At 42.0% G+C, this 17,759-nt stretch overlaps 1 protein-coding gene across 1 annotated transcript; it reads right to left on the reverse strand.

Annotated features, from left to right (window-relative positions):
- Positions 1–14,287: 14,287 nt before the first annotated feature.
- On the reverse strand, positions 14,288–14,866 carry LOC126335762 (uncharacterized). The gene has a single exon (XM_049999221.1). The coding sequence runs from the start codon at positions 14,864–14,866 to the stop codon at positions 14,288–14,290; it is 579 nt and encodes a 192-aa protein (XP_049855178.1).
- Between the last annotated feature and the right edge of the window lie 2,893 nt (positions 14,867–17,759).

Genomic DNA, 17,759 nt, shown 5'->3' on the forward strand with positions numbered 1-17,759 from the left:
ATGAAGAGCACGTCTGGTATTGCTGTTGATCAATGTTAGTGAAAATTTGGCTGGATAAAGAGGGCTGGTGGGAAATTTTTTGTTCTGAAGGAATCTCTTTAGAGCCGTTGCGAAGTTAGACCCTCATGGGATGGCGATAAAGCTAGATAGTTAGTTAGACTAAAGAAAAAAAGCACAAGAGGTCAAACATTGGTTCATAAACTGCTTTAATTAATCAGTGTGAAAATTCACATATCAATTTCATGGGTGATTCCATCGTGGTCGAGAATAAACGCATAATGATAATATATAATTATGGAGGTGTTTTCCCTTCTTTTTGTAAATCTTTACTTATGTGAATTGAAGTTTACTATTTATCACTAAGACGACGATTTCAGCTAACGAAGTCTTTGTAGGATTCACCATGCACGGATATACCTTTTCGGTGAAGTTAGCCATTAGTAGATGCCAGACATTAAAAAATTTATGTCCCAGGAAGTCCTTTTCAGAACTGCCACAAAGGAGACACATTGGTCGTATAAACTGTAGTGTTTTTGTCTGTTTGTTGTTTTCTTTGAGAGTCCGGGTTTTAAACAGCTCCCAAAGCAAGCTCTTATGTTAAGTTGTTCACTGTTTGGATATCGGTGAGGAAGTCAACATGCGTTTTCAAGAGTAATATAGGCAATCTCTAGGCAACACGGACCAACAGAATAGACACCATGTTGGCACACTACACCTGAATCCTCAAGCTCATAAATAACAGCTATCAGTGTATAACGAGAGAACATTTTAATAATTTTGTTGCTCACGGTAAGCCTATTAATAATTACTGAGAAGACAGCGCGTAACTACGACCGAAATCAAACACCAGAATCATCCACGCCGCTAAATGTTCTTCGGCTGCCACTGCTCTTTCTCGTACATGTTAGCATTTATCGTGTCTGATGTTGTCCTGTTGAACAAGCAGTGACTGCTTACCTAATAGCACATACACGCTGAACAGTTTAAGAACAATTTGCCATTCATTTTTGGGTTACAAAAGAAATTAATGAGTTGAGCTCCTTAGATCTGAAGCTAACAAGCTACCCCATGAGTGCGAGGTCGCAAAATGACAGTGGTGTTTACAGCGTTCGACGCCCCACATATTTTCTACCATGCAACCACAATATTGGCTGCTAATGGTACAGGGGCTGGGACTGGTGGTATCGAATGGTGAGCGCAGAATGAGGCTACGGAGCTAGTTGAACTGCTTAGTGGATGAGTCGCTCACAACAGTGCTACAGTGCTAGTGGTGTTGAGACAAAGCGGAGCAATGGAAGTGATAAACAAAGCAAACATAGCAGTACATCTACAACAACAGTTACTGAAGTTGACATTTCGTCATTAAGGAACCCAAGGAATTTCGCAGTGCAAGATGAATCAGTGGAATGTGTGGTATCGTGTACGCTCGACTGTATCGACAACCTACTTGACGAGTACAGTGACGACGGTACGTGTCAAACAAATGAAAGTTACATTGAAACACGTGTCGAGGCATGTAGTTCATCGTCATTGTCGGACATTGAGCCACAAATCCCTTCTCCAGTGACACGTAGTACAGGAAAAGGAGCGGGTAATAAACATAATTATGTACAGCATAATTATAAATTATGAACAAATTACGAATTAGTCTACAGCAGTGGAACCATGCAATGCAAAAGAAAAGCTTAGGATATTCAAGGGAGGACAAGGGGCACTTGTTACAAAAACTGGTGTTTTTCAAGGATGCTCGATACAATTAACAAGATGTGCATTATAGTGATCTATTAGGTTATGTACATCAGGCTGTGCGGGACATAGATTAAACTGATTTCAAGGTTGCATAACTTGAAACAGATGTAAGATAACGAAATTTCATTCAAAGCGTCAATTTAACAGTGCACAGAAAACTGTGGAATCGGCCTGAAAAATTCTATATGAGATAAACTTATCCCATCATTCAGTAAGGAATTTGTTTCCAACTGTGACCAGTCGGAATTTGAAAAGAAAATGCATATGAAAGAAATTCGGAATTTATAGGTACCGAAAGAGTTGTATAAAGATGAACTAACATCATTGCCTTCAGCAGACATTGTATGTCCTAATGCCGCCAACGGTAAATTATCGAATTTTGTGACCCATTATCTTGGAATCTTTTCAAGACACCAACTTACAATTTTCCACAATTATCGAATGCAACTTTCTAGATACACTGAACTAGAATTATTACTAAAATTTTATTGTGGTGCATGTTATCTTTTGTTAAAAAAACTCAATTTTTGGACAGAATTTTGTAAATAAATGAACATAAAAACAAATTAACTCAGGATATTTCAATTATTCTAGTTCCATATGTGTTGAATCTCACACTTGGCATGCTGTGAAAATTTCGTGTCTCTACCACCAGTAATTTTTAAGAAAAACGGATCGCTTATTGCAAAGAAAGTAGTTCAGAGATATTGAAGTTTAAAACATTTTTTTTATTACAAATTCTTATACAGACTTCATTTCTGCATCTTTTATGAACTATAATTTCCCTGGTCCATAGTTTGTGTCTTCTTCATTGTCACATCAGCCCAGTGCATGTATCCTCCTTTTCTTTCTTCCTTCTCTTGTCGCTTGCTGAGCAGCTAACTCTGCTTCACGTACACGAAGCTCATCCAGTTCACGCAGTCCTTTAGCTGTGTTCTATCCAAATCTTACCCCTAACTTCTCCAGAAATTTAAGTATTTCACAGTTTCCACCATTAAAAGTTATTACAGCATCAGACACTGCTAACTTTAGAGTCGTAAGGCCAACAAATACATTTTGAGACACACGGCACCACACAACATTATTGAAAGACTCATTCACATTCTGGGTCTTCCCATGTAAACCCTTCTTTAGTAACTCAGGATTTGCCAAATCTCTCTAAACAAGTTTGATTGCCTCCATTACTGCCAAAGGAAGAGAATGTTTATGTGTAAATTCATGCAGGGTGCCAGAAAAGTCAGCTTGCCTATATTTACACCAGTTGTTTGATGGAGGTGGACACAAAGCATGACATGGCTTTTCATTGGTTGATATTCAGTGAAAGAAAGTGCTGCACACAGCTCTTTTCATCTTCTTCAAATTGTCACAGTTATCTCTAACGGCCTGCCCACAATATTCCCGCAATTCATCAATTACTTTGTCTGTTAGTCTTCCAGCACATTTTATTGTCTTGCCATCAGACAGTTTTGTGGTACCGAGCTTGGTTTTTAGGTTACGCAGACGTGTTCCCATCCTTTTCTTGACATGTCCTTTACACTCAACACAAAACAAAGCAATTCACAGCCTTCTAGACTGTCTGGTTCCCAAGATGTAACTGCTCAACTGTGGCAGTAAATGCGTAGCTGCGAAATTTGACAATCACACGTCAACATTCAGAATATTATTTGATGGTCTCACAATTGATTTTAATGTATTATACACCAAAATGTTCATGAAACTCGAAAGTACATTATGGAGTAGAAAACATAAAATGTCAACTTTCGACGAATGTCAAGTGCAATGTCCCCTTAAAGCATTCGAATACAATAATGCTGGCTGTTAATCTAGATGGTAAATTGTCTGGAAATTTATTTCTAGTGCTGCAAGAAGTTGGAGGTGCTCTGCCTCCTACGATTCTTTCTCTTGTGTGTGATCATGTTAGGGCATAGGGAATATTTGAGTCAAAGCAAGAAAGGAAAAATGGGAGTAAGAGCACTGCTTTTGACCAACAGATTGTCAAAAAACTTGCTTTTGCTTGACTCCTGATCAGTGTATAAAAATCACAGTCGTCTAGAAAAGACTGTACCTGGAATTTATACCACCTGGAACCACGGGACAAATTCAGTCTCCAAATGAGTGGTTTCAGCCACGTACCTATAAAACATATTGTCGTACTATCTGTATTCACGCCTTAAAGGGTAGCCAGTTTCATGATAAGCTCCACGACAGCCTGTTTCACATTCGGTTGCTTGTCACCACATTCCATCAGTTCTCGTCACCCCGTTACAGCAATGCGATTCTAAATGTATTCTTTAAAAGTGATATCTAACTGAATGTCCCGCACAGTTTGTAACTCAGAAAGGGTTCGCCTTAGATCTTGTTGGTGCGGAGCTTTGTGATCACTGTGGTGCGCTACTTTTCATTCGCTCTTCATGGTGTAAATTACTGGTTTGTTCTGAACATTTCTCTGCTGTTGACGGTCTCAGTTTTGTGAGGTGTAACACAAATCCGATAGGAGGTTGAGCTGTCCACCCCCGGATACTCATTTTCTGTCGCACATGGTGAGTCATTAGCAGCTAACATTGTTCTTGTCATAATTGTTAACGCAACACTTTCAAAAAAATGAAGTTGAACCCTCGTACTCAAGGGATTCCTTGTTAGATTTTATATCCATTTCATTTGCTCCTTTGAGTCTAAATTTTATTTATTAATGTTAAATATGCTATTGTCAATGTCACTAGAGCTGCAACTCAGTTTTAGACGAGACGAAGATGGGACAGGAAATAAACTGTCTCTGTATACGAATCGTCTTTATAAATTAGCAAAAAGCAAAAAACAAAAAAAAAAAAAACAATTCGCAGAACCGTTAAATAGTAAGTACCTAACAAGCAGCCCAGCGTGAAGAATCAGACATCGTTAAACCACAGCCAGTTTTTATTATTATTATTACTATTATTATTTGGTGAAGTGCAGAAAGATTGGGACTAACGATGTAGCCTGCTATTCTGTCCTCCCTGCAACAAATCTCCATTTATTTTTGGCGATCTAAAACTCATGAAACCTGCTGAGAGCAAAAAACCACAGAAAGGTATGCGTTTTCATTAGTTAGGCAGGGATTGAGCAACAATAACGAGGTAAGTAATGACTACAGCTAGTGCTGAGACCAGGAGACGGCGGTCGATTTCGACGAATCCTGCAGCTGTGAAATTCAGTACTGGTTCCTGCGACGTCACACGGAGGAAGGCCTCCACTTCGCCAGAGAGCGAGGATGGCAGCACTGGCAGCCTCCGCAGGATCACACCGGTACGTCTCGCCGCATCCCTAGCTGCCGCACAGGACAGCGCCAGAGTTACTATCTTGAAGCAGTGGTAAGCGAGCCATAATATCGGTGTACTCGATAGTTCACTGTACGGCAAGAAATCTGAAGAGTGTGCGCTCCTTATGATGCTAAATATTTCGTATGAGCTGCAAATTGCACCAGTAACGGTATATGCGATGTCGGCAGCCACCGGCAGCCCAAAGTGCCTCTCCAGGTCCTCGGCCGCTCGTATCAAGGCGACGAACGCCTCTCGCAGATGGCCCAGCCTTCCTGCCGATGTAGCCGACTGTGGCGCTACTTGCAAAATTCCAGACATGGGATGATGCAGCTCCTCCGAGAGGCACGCGTTAAGACTCCTCAGTCTTTCCCACAGCTCCAGGACCAGCAATACGAATTGCAAAGCCACAACTGAGTCTATAAACGACGACAACATAATGTGCAGGGACACTCTTATGGAGCTTGGGTGTAGACTTAGTACAGCGCCGCTCAACAGTGCAAATTTAACGACGATCAGGAAGTAGGATATCAATTTACTACAAGTTGCCTCCTTCACAGAAATGTGGTCGTCTGCAAACTTGAGCTTTTCAATGAAGGAGCGTATGTGTTCAAGCCTAGTTATAGAGCACATCAAAAAAATCAGTATCAGTTTCGCGTGTGTTAAAATTAATATGATGAAGTAAATGGTTAATGGTATGAAAGGCAAACTGACATATATTCTGAAATTTTGAAGCCAACACATTACTGACATCAACACAGCAACACACAGCCAGGAACCAGAAAGATGCCGTATAATTCTGCGTAAAACACCATTAATTTTCTTGCAGTGGATGGGTGAAGTGATGTCTTCTTCTACAGGAACTAATCCTAATACCAGCCACAATCTGTATAACGGTAACAATACGAAACGAAAATTTGCGGTAGGCTTGTGGTATGATGTCTGCATAGTGGTTAAGTTTGTATCTATTACAGTTCCGTTCAGTCTTCTTACCAACAGTACCAAAAGCGACAAATCCTGATGCCTAGACCTATTAACAGCCGTTACTCTTTTAGTACAGTATTTAAAATCCAGCAACATGGGCCTGTGCGCTTGAAGAGTGTCGGTGTTGACTGGCGTTCGTTGGTGGGGCGTCGTTAATATCACCCTTCCAGAAGCATCTCCATTAAGTTAGGAAGCTTATTTCCCTAATAGCACTGTGTCCCGTGTTTTAAAGACTGAATTTTAAACTAACGGCTTGCGGTTCCTTTCCTGTCACATAGATAGTCTATCTTTCCTGTTATCAGGAGATAGTATCTTCAACAATGTTTTAGCAACGTTTCTGCGTTGTTGTCGTATTATGTTCATTAGGCACGGAGATGGCGTGTCTTCAAGAAGCCAAGGTTAATCGCTTTTAATTTACCGAGAACGATACTTTAATGTCCTGAAGAACCAACTGCGATTTAGCGCTGATTATCGATTTCCAATCCTTAATAATTTGTATTCTAACGTGCGGAATGAGTCTCTTCAAAAATTTGCTTCCTTACTAACGGGTCCCCACAAAAACGATTTGATACTAAAAACAAATTGTTCTTGGAACGCATAAGCAGTAGTACTGAGCAGGAGTATAGCAGGCACAAAAGTATTTCCCATAGGACTGCGAGGTGATAGAAGTAACTGAGGAGCATTTAACACTACCTTTGTCATACGGCAACTATCAAAGCCAATACTCATAGATCCAAACTACATGTTTCAAATCGATTTCCAAGAATAGGCATGGACGCACAATACCAGTTTTTTACTGTTCACTATACTGACCCGCAAGTCGCCGAAGTGACGTCAACTAAAAAGGATTTGCAATACGGCGGCAGTACTCCCCCGCATGGGGCCTCCTGGCCAACAATGCCGTACGATCATTTCATTACACTTTTCACTCAAATCCAATACAGTGGGGAACTATAGGCAAGTGAATACAAATACGAACTCAGAAAGTATTTATAAACTCGGAGGAGAAGGAAACTCACGTTCTCGTGGTACTGTAAGACTTACGGATATGTCTGAGAGAAAGCATTACAATTCGTCCAGTCATTATAGTACAAACTAACCAACAGACAGATGAAGCATACTAGTTGTTTGAGAAAACGGAAGCGATATAGTGACGGAGACAACCCCATTTCCAGAGAGTGGTGCGCAGTCCGGAACCGTGCGACTGCTACGGTCGCAGGTTCGAATCCTGCCTCGGGCATGGATGTGTGTGATGTCCTTAGGTTAGTTAGGTTTAAGTAGTTCTAAGTTCTAGGGGACTAATGACCACAGCAGTTGAGTCCCATAGTGCTCAGAGCCATTTGAACCATTTTTGAACCAGAGAGTGGTAGCATATTGAATTTATTCAGTGTTCTCACTGGAAATCGTACTTTTTGCATCACAAAACTAGAATTATGAAACAATAGTATATTGATAAACAGTATCAATAGCGCAGTTTTATGTTTCAGCTAAAATCAGTAGGATCACAATAAATCATCACACCCCGCTGCTGCTTTCCATTGGCCGGAAAAAGCGTTACAAGTGCTGCCAGTGAAAATCCTGGATTTCCTAAACAACTTTAAATCCCGATTTATTACACATTGGAAGAATTTAAAGCATCGCGGAGAGGACGAATTTACGCGGAACATGACGACTAAAAACATGCAACCATCAGCGTTGCCATGGTTCTACTAGTAGTTTGTGTATTCTACTTTGGCTTTAAATGTAAACTACACGTCTCCTTGAGTTACCTTTACATCGGAAACCTATCCAGTGGATTAATAGTACAAACAAGGAACAGAAAGTGTACCGTAACATAGTAAAATTTTTCATTGGTGCTGGCTCATACGTAAGGAGTCTATAGAGGCAATACAGAATTAAGAAACAAAACCCGGACCTTGTGAATCAGCTTTCACGAACATATAAATAATATAATCTGTACATTGTATAAACTGTCAACGTGAAATATATGTGACGAGATTGTTTCAGATGCAACCAGAGAAAAATCCACGGGGAATTTCCTAAAGGGGAGTTGAGTGTTCAGCACAGAAAGGAACTCTGGGCGAACATGAAACTTCTAAAGTTTTATCCCTAGCAGGCGCAAAGCCGGTCCAAGACGGGCCCGAGCGCACTGTGGCAATTAGAACTTAATCAAGAAGAAACACAAGTGATGCAGTTAGCGAGGCATACAACTAGATGACTGCCACAATGCTCTCGGCAGAATGCGAAAAATTATCGCGTCATAAGGTCATTCTGACATCACTCAAGGTGTCATAATAACGCAACAAATCAAAAGTGCAACTATCAGCCCACTGATATGGTACAAAGCGCTAGGCTGAAGAGCTAGAATCCATAGTTGGGATATTGTAGTACACTGTAAAGAGTAGACAACCTTAGAAAATGGGCCCAAATTTGCTCATCGACATACCTCGATAACATCATCAGTACGAGCCAACCAGGATAAATGCTGGGGCTTCTGAAGCACATGCACTGTTCTGCTCTACAGTGTTTCATTGCAAGCAGTCAGCCATTAGTGAATGTGACAGTCTTGTGACTTACACCAAACCCACTTTGAGGCTGTTCTGTGACGTACTGCCTAATATTCATCAGGTGACTTCAACTACGAGACACCAAACCACCAGATTCGCTCCTTTGACGTGGATTGCTGCTGCCACTGTTGTGAAGATGGACCCGAGCGTCTTCCACCAGCGTCCCACTGGGGGTCAACCGAGGGTGACTCATTAGCTGCCGGCAACACATGCTTTACACGTGAGTTGTATTGACGCTGCGCAAATGGCTACACCTGTGAGCAGCTACCAGAGTCTTGGGCGTTTCTTGGGAGGCCAGGCATACTTCTGCAGGGCTACCGTCAACCCCTGCAGAGCTGTTCGCTGCTGACCTAGGAACGAACTTCGATTTCTTTAAGAGTGACCCGTAAAGCAGCGCATCTCACTGCCAGAATCTCGGCTGGGCGGACAACGCCTGCAGACCACTGGGTCTTGCACGACGCAGCCTCTGCTGAAGGTGCGGTTTCCGACCTCTGTCAAGCTACAAAGACACTGCTTACTTGGACGAGCCAGCCATTATTGGCTGTGTGGACCACCCTGCCACCATTGATCAACACCACATAGAAGCTGTTTGTATTGTATTAATACTGAAAATAAATGTATTTACAGCCAACTCTGTATCACTGACACACTTTCGGCGTTTTACTCGACCACACTCCTGCACTCTGGGCTCAGCATCCTGTGCTCCTAGAGACTATCGCTTCCTGGTTCTCCACAATAGTACGGCATAGCGGTAATCGTATTAATCTTAAAGATATAGAACACATTCTGAAAGGATGCCACTCGTTTTGGCTACTTTCCAAGGCCATACATAATTGATACCTGTCCTCTTCATTGATATGAACATCGTTCACACTGTCAAGCAAACAATAAAAACTGGTTTTCTTTCTGTGCTTTTGGATAGCGTGACTCATTATATATTGATCCTGGTAACTTGTTTGCTCTGCACGTAAAAAGCATATGTTCCATCAAGCCTTTCAACACTGAAGTCAAGGATTTAGATGCTGTCAATGTCCTCGTGTTCCATTTTATAATGTAAATCATTGGATCTATGTACTGAATTGTTTGCATAGCATTCGTTTCCATTTTCTAATATGATCGTAGATCCCATTTAAAATGTTGCATGATTTTCTTTAGGAAACTAATGTCAGTGGAGACACTGTCTGGGATAAGTCTGACACACAAAATACTATGTAACAGTTTGAACAAAGAAATTTTGATTTATTCAACCTGTTAGATTTGTTGCCAAACAGTAACAAACCGAAAACATTGATTAATTGATTATCTATCAGCCTCAGAGTCATGGAGATATAATCTGCGTTATCATTAAACATCATTATACATAGCTTAAAAAATCTACCTAGATGTGATCTAAGTTGCAGAAATGATTACCGCTTTCATCTGCTTTCGCGTGTGCTCACGTATACTCGACTTTCAACAAAGATTATCGATAATGATCTGTTTCTGCCAACATAATAACGCTGAACATAGTCTATGTCGATGCAGCCAGACTGCAATATCAAACGCACGCAGATGACTTCGTTTACATTATGCACTCCTGGAAATGGAAAAAAGAACACATTGACACCGGTGTGTCAGACCCACCATACTTGCTCCGGACACTGCGAGAGGGCTGTACAAGCAATGATCACACGCACGGCACAGCGGACACACCAGGAACCGCGGTGTTGGCCGTCGAATGGCGCTAGCTGCGCAGCATTTGTGCACCGCCGCCGTCAGTGTCAGCCAGTTTGCCGTGGCATACGGAGCTCCATCGCAGTCTTTAACACTGGTAGCATGCCGCGACAGCGTGGACGTGAACCGTATGTGCAGTTGACGGACTTTGAGCGAGGGCGTGTAGTGGGCATGCGGGAGGCCGGGTGGACGTACCGCCGAATTGCTCAACACGTGGGGCGTGTGGTCTCCACAGTACATCGATGTTGTCGCCAGTGGTCGGCGGAAGGTGCACGTCCCCGTCGACCTGGGACCGGACCGCAGCGACGCACGGATGCACGCCAAGACCGTAGGATCCTACGCAGTGCCGTAGGCGACCGCACCGCCACTTCCCAGCAAATTAGGGACACTGTTGCTCCTGGGGTATCGGCGAGGACCATTCGCAACCGTCTCCATGAAGCTGGGCTACGGTCCCGCACACCGTTAGGCCGTCTTCCGCTCACGCCCCAACATCGTGCAGCCCGCCTCCAGTGGTGTCGCGACAGGCGTGAATGGAAGGACGAATGGAGACGTGTCGTCTTCAGCGATGAGAGTCGCTTCTGCCTTGGTGCCAATGATGGTGGTATGCGTGTTTGGCGCCGTGCAGGTGAGCGCCACAATCAGGACTGCATACGACCGAGGCACACAAGGCCAACACCCGGCATCATGGTGTGGGGAGCGATGTCCTACACTGGCCGTACACCTATGGTGATCGTCGAGGGGACACTGAATAGTGCACGGTACATCCAAACCGTCATCGAACCCATCGTTCTACCATTCCTAGACCGGCAAGGGAACTTGCTGTTCCAACAGGACAATGCACGTCCGCATGTATCCCGTGCCACCCAACGTGCTCTAGAAGGTGTAAGTCAACTACCCTGGCCAGCAAGATCTCCGGATCTGTCTCCCATTGAGCATGTTTGGGACTGGATGAAGCGTCGTCTCACGCGGTCTGCAAGTCCAGCACGAACGCTGGTCCAACTGAGGCGCCAGGTGGAAATAGCATGGCAAGCCGTTCCACAGAACTACATCCAGCATCTCTACGATCGTCTCCATGGGAGAATAGCAGCCTGCATTGCTGCGAAAGGTGGATATACACTGTACTAGTGCCGACATTGTGCATGCTCTGTTGCCTGTGTCTATGTGCCTGTGGTTCTGTCAGTGTGATGATGTGATGTGTCTGACCCCAAGAATGTGTCAATAAAGTTTCCCCTTCCTGGGGCAATGAATTCACGGTGTTCTTATTTCAATTTCCAGGAGTGTATGTAAATATATAGTTTACTGGCAGATGCCAACACCACGCAATAAACGCTTAAAATTCTAATCATTGTGGGCTGTGAAAGCTTTAATGTCTTTCTTCAGCAAGAATAATAATAATATTCACACGTGTACCGGAGGTTTGTTCACTTCCTTTGATGTAAAACTGATCTTTGAGTATGAAGTAGGTATATTTTATGAACAACTCAGAACCATTTATTAATTTGAGAGTTTTATGGTTGGGAATTCTCTCAAGTGAAAAGAAATTCTACCTCATCGATGGAAACATTTGAATCTGAATTCTTGTTTATCTGAACATGGGATACGTGGCGCGTCTGCTGTTCGTCTCCCGCATACATCGTCGATTAGTGCTAAGCTACGTAATTGAGCATCATAATAAACATGTGTGCTAGGCTGTTATTTTACACTATCGGCGTAAGTGGATGGTCTGTCCTGGCAATTTACATTCGCGATTGCACCGCAGCGAAGAGGCATTAGTGTGCAATTTCTTTTCTTAAGTAGCTTTCAGTATAGAAGTAGTACCGTTGCATATTCATTTTTTTAAATTTTTGTGTGGCAGTGTTGGACAGCTTTGACAAAGGCTAAAAACTGCGCCGTATAATACACAGGTATATTTGCTAATTATTGTTAGAGGCGATCGGTTTCGGTCATGAATTAGACCCTCCACGGGTCACAAAAGATATTCAACTGCAAACTGCGCAGCTGTAATATACGATGAAGCTCTTAATAAATTACGTTCTTAACATAGCAGATCATGTGTAACAGTCATGTAATTTAAACATCAAATACGCTTCTGCCAGTCCTAGTCTTTCACATTGACGGACCACAGAATAAAATGATTTACCTGAAGTGAAAATTGACAGGAATCATTTCAAGGATAATTGCAGTATACGTGTGCCGAAGCACAAAGGACTACGAGTTCTTACCACAAAATCTGCTGGGGGTTCCTTATTAGTGTAATCCGAGTTTTGTCGAAGAGTGACGAGGATAAACAGTCAAATACTTAACTTACACTTAGAACGTTGTATTTGGACGTTACACAAATACCCGAAGTTTTACTTTAGTACGTCAGTAATACTTCACATTTCAGTATAAAGACAGACCAAAAAAACCCTAAATGATTAATTTTCTTCCTATAGTGGCATTGTTAAGATCCATCATAGAAAAACTGTGAAGACAAAGTGGCCTTTTCATCAACATATCCCATAAGCGTAAAGGGGAAATGCGTGGCTCATAGAATGTACTTTCTTTGCAATATCTAGACGACTTTTGGTGACGGTTAATTTATGCCTCTGTGGACTTTTGAAGACGTCATGTCAGCAAAAAACCATTCTATTATTACATTAAAAGCTACAGAGTAACTTCTAAAGAAACCAAGGAAATTGCCACGTATGTAAGAAATCAAATGACACATTACTACATCAGCATCACATCGGCATGTACAAGTATGCAGAATAAGCTACCAAATATAGCATCGATATATGAAAAATGTTGGTATTTTGTGGAAGTAATATTAACATTCACACATCGATCTTTTATTGTCGATATATCGATCCATTTCCTCGATAAATCTGGCTATCATAAGACTACTTTCTACTGGATGAACCTGATTTCCAAATTATGGAGGTTCCTCGGGAATCTTTGCTGAGCATTCTGGCGTACATGGTTTCCGGTGGCTCGTTACAGACACATTTGTCTTTGAATAGTATTGCACTGAAAATCTCTGCAAAACAGTACATATGTCGACGGCACACTTTCGCCGTTACACTAATTAACCAAAATAAATCAACAATGATAGAACTTTCGAAGAACAAAGTAAAATAATAGATTTTGATAAATCTATATGTCCATACTTGAGGACATATTGCCATATCTTTTTTTTCTTTATTGTATTTCAATTGCCCATCCGGGCTGGCTGGCAGCAGCATATGAGCTGCTCTTCAGCCGAAAGACATAGAACAAACAATAGAAGACAGTGAAAAATATACAAAGGAGAGAATATGGCGAATATATATATAAAAAAGGGAAACATCATGGAAGGCAAAAGACAAACAAAAGGGGCGACTGTAAAATGGAGATAAAAACTGTAAAAAAGTAGCGCACGCAAAACGCCATACACTGCGACAATTAAAAGGCGCAGTATGACCGGAGAATAAAAAGTATCGACGGATGGCGTAGCACATAACAAACACTGACAGCGAACCTCAAGGCAGTACACAATTGAAATCACACCTCTCGACGCACAGGAGAAACAGCACTAAACACAACACTGACGTGGCTCACTGACAATGATCGAAACGGAGGATCTGCCAGGCACAAGGAGATGAGGGAGACCAGAAGAAGGGAGGGAGGGGAAAAGAGGGGGGAGATGGGCGGAGGGCGCGCTGAAGAGAGTCAGATAGGGAGGGATGTGGGAAGGAAAGAGGCAAGTATGGGGTGCAGGGTCTCAGGGGGGGGGGGGGGGAGGAAACTCTGCTCTGGGAGAAGGAGGAGAGAGGAAAAAGGGGGCCCTGGGGAGGGAGGGAACAGGGCCAGGTTATAGTTGGAAGGAAGGGTAGATGTCACGGCAAAGTTTTGCCATATTTATGCACGAATTCTTCTTAAACTAATGATCCAACAGGCTTGAGTAAAGAAGAAGATTTCTTTGTTGAATATTTCGGTTCCAAATACTTAAGCCGTACACCGTCAGTTGTTGACAGTGAACTGACCAATAATTACAAGGTATGTAATGACGGTCCCGAGGACAGACACCAGCAAACGGCGGTCAATATTTACGAATCCAGCGGCGGTAAAGAACAAAGAGTCCGCTGCTGCCCAGTGTCCAGATGGCAGCACCGGCAACCTCCTGAGAAGCACAGTGGTGCGTCTGGCCGCGTTCTCAGCTGCCGCACACGACAGCGCCATCGCCACCAGCTTGAGGCTGTGGAAAGCGAGCCACAGCATCGCCGTGCTCCATGACTTACTGTACGACAGGTAATCCGCAAGTTGTGGCTTCACGAAGATGACGAGCAGCTCGTAAGCACTACAGGTGGCACCGAGCACACACTGGGTGATGTCGATAGCGATGGGTAGTCCAAAGTGTTCCTCCATTTCCTCAACCGCTCGTCGCAAGGCTACGAATGCCTCCCGAAGGTGATCCAGTCTTTCGACTGGTGAACCATATAGTGGAGCCACTTGTTGAAATAGAAGTGAAGCATGGTACATGTCGTCCAGGAGGTACGCCTTGATACTACGTAACCTCATCCACAGTTCCAGAACCAGCATAACGAAATGAAAAAGCAGCTCTGCATTTATGAAACAGCCGAATACGAAATCAAAAAAGTCCGTTATTCTTCCAGAACTCAGAATGAAACTGGCTCCGAATAACACAGCAACGTAAAAGATAATAATAAAACCATCCAGTAATTTGGTCTTTTCTCTCTGTGTTGCTGGAATATGATTGTCGACGAACATGAGCTCCTTCATGAATGCCCGTACATGCCCAAGCCCAGTTACAGCGCATATCCCAAATGTTAACAACAACTTTCCGTCTCCTATGGCCTGCAGTGTGAAATAGATGGCTGATATCAGAGCCAGACAACTGATCAACCGTTTTACGTCAAAGTACCAGTACATCCCGCGTTTCAGAATTGTAAGGAAAAACCAGAATGTAGAAGGTGATATTGACATCTTCCATAAACTACCTTCTTCATTCTTGCATCATTTCAATGCCACCGCGTCGTCTTCCAATGGCACTAGTCCCAAAATTAACCATAATTTATACACTGGAACTAAAACGAAACGAAATGTTTCCACATCCTTGCTGTAGAATAGGTACATACCAAACTTTTTTGTCTTTGTGAGAATTTTTTTCATTATGTTCTAAAGTCGAAAACTTCACACTACTTGCAAGGGTTGTCGTTGTGGTTTTTACATTTCAAATCACCTATTTGTTTCTGTCTACTGCAGTGATGTTAGCAAGGTTGTTCACACTTATATGTACCTCTATTATTAATATTAACTACGTTTTGTGGTGCCAAATTCATTTACTTATCGCATTTCACTTACTTACTGAACTGCACCCTTTCTAACAACATCGGTATAAAATGAAAACTTCCTTTTCTATCCAAAGTATACAGTCTTAATCCCACAGCACCAGTTTCAGTGTTAGCAATAGTGAATCGGACAGTTCAGCTAAATTATTAAAGCGGAAGCAATGCCTAGTGGTTGTACGAAGACTTCAGCAGAGAGTGATAGGTGATAGTAAGAAGTAATGGGAGGACGTATTGATTGTGAGATGGTTTCAAGATACGCCAACGTTTGACAAGTTCCGCATTATTATCTGTATTCAGGGATTTCCAGTTGAGACTTTTATCTCATATTGAAAATACAAATAATAGCAACTTGCAACAACGAGCACTGCAACAGAAATTTAATCAAAATAAGCGCGCACTTTGCTTAACAGTGACGGATAGCTTTTTTTCCTAGCAGCCCGTGCCAGAACGAAAACTGAGTATTCTATCTAATTCAATTGAAGAGCCTTAATTTTTTCAGTGTTTCTGCATGGATACTTATAAACCTTAATAAGGCGAAAATAATTTTCCAAATTACCAGTAGGTCATTACCAGTGTCGCAGCTGCTTTTCTGAAACATGCAACTTATAACGTTCATTGTATGCATCACCTCTGTAGGTCCCGACTATGAAAAGCTTACTGACCCTGGTTTAAGTTGATGAGCCCACATTATTATCAAAATGATAATATTACTGCAGGATACTACACTTTGAGGAAATCTCTAATTACAAAGTTCTCATTTACACACACACTATATATATTACTGAAACCTTTTAACCTCTGTTTTGACATAATGCCCTTAATGAAATGGATGGACAGATGTTATTTAACCGTAGATCCAGCTACAGATAGATACCTTCTCAGATTCTGAAAATTTTTGTGTCTTGGTTACAGTTTACCCGCTTTTGACCCATGCATTTGTTTGCTAATTCAAGCAAAATCACCTGTTAATTTAGACGAGTAAGAGTTACTCACGCTGATAGGCTTCTAACACATTTTACTTCCACTTATGAGTTCATAAGAGACTATGAGCCCGGTTTTTATGCCCTGAAACATTACCACATTATATAATATCTAACCAATTTGTGCAGAAACGCTATCTGACGAGCTTCTTAGTGGCAACAACGTTCGTAAAGCACAACGAAATAATGAAAAATATGTTTATCAAGAACTAAAAAAGACAAACCTAAAGCTATAATCCTTACAACAGATCTACTGACTATACACGTATATCAGTTGGGCGTAGCAAATGATATTGCTCTCTGTATCCAACAACATCCAGTAAATTGAGCTAGTGTGATTGCAAAAATCATCTCAACGTGTCCCTTTAATAAAACTTTCATCTCTGCATAAGGCAGCTGTTTCTCTCTCGGCATTAAATACTGTTACTTTGAACGCAGTAAATTTGGTAAACAGTTATTAAGTGGTCACACGTGTAGGTACGGAACACGTGTAATATTAACTTAGATACAGACCAAGGGGAATGAAATTAAGCTCGTAAGAACCCTAAACTGTGTGCACTCTTCATATAATGTTCAGTGGCTGAATACATGGTTACATATTTCTTATACAAAAGCAACTCAACTGGCAATGAGTCTTTACACAAAGATCAACATACAACTGACGAAATAAAATCAACATATATTAGTTTTAATGTGGGAGATATTATTTGGTGAGTGGACGAGCAATACGCTAAGTACCTTGAAACATTGGATGACTGTAAAAATTGGATATTGAATCCATGTGCTCTGAAAATATGAGTGGACGAACAAAGACCTTACATTTACCACGTCACCACTGCGGAAAAAAACGTATGGCTGGAAGTAATCACTTGCTGTACAACCTAAAAATCTCATAACATGGAACCATGCAAAAACAGCGCAGTCTTATGAGGCAGCAAACAATTCACCCTTATGCAGAATGAATTCGGTTGAATTTGCTGTTCATTAGCACAAGACGAAGCCTACATAGTTATATCACGTCATCAGTCATCTAACTTTTTTGATGTGGCCCACCACGACTTCCTCTCCTGTCTCTAGCTCTTTATCTCACAGTAGCACTTGCACCCAATGCCCCCTTGTATTTGTTGGATATATTCCAGTCAC

This window comes from Schistocerca gregaria, chromosome 2 (genome assembly GCF_023897955.1).
Source record: "Schistocerca gregaria isolate iqSchGreg1 chromosome 2, iqSchGreg1.2, whole genome shotgun sequence".
NCBI classification, from domain to species: domain Eukaryota; kingdom Metazoa; phylum Arthropoda; class Insecta; order Orthoptera; family Acrididae; genus Schistocerca; species Schistocerca gregaria.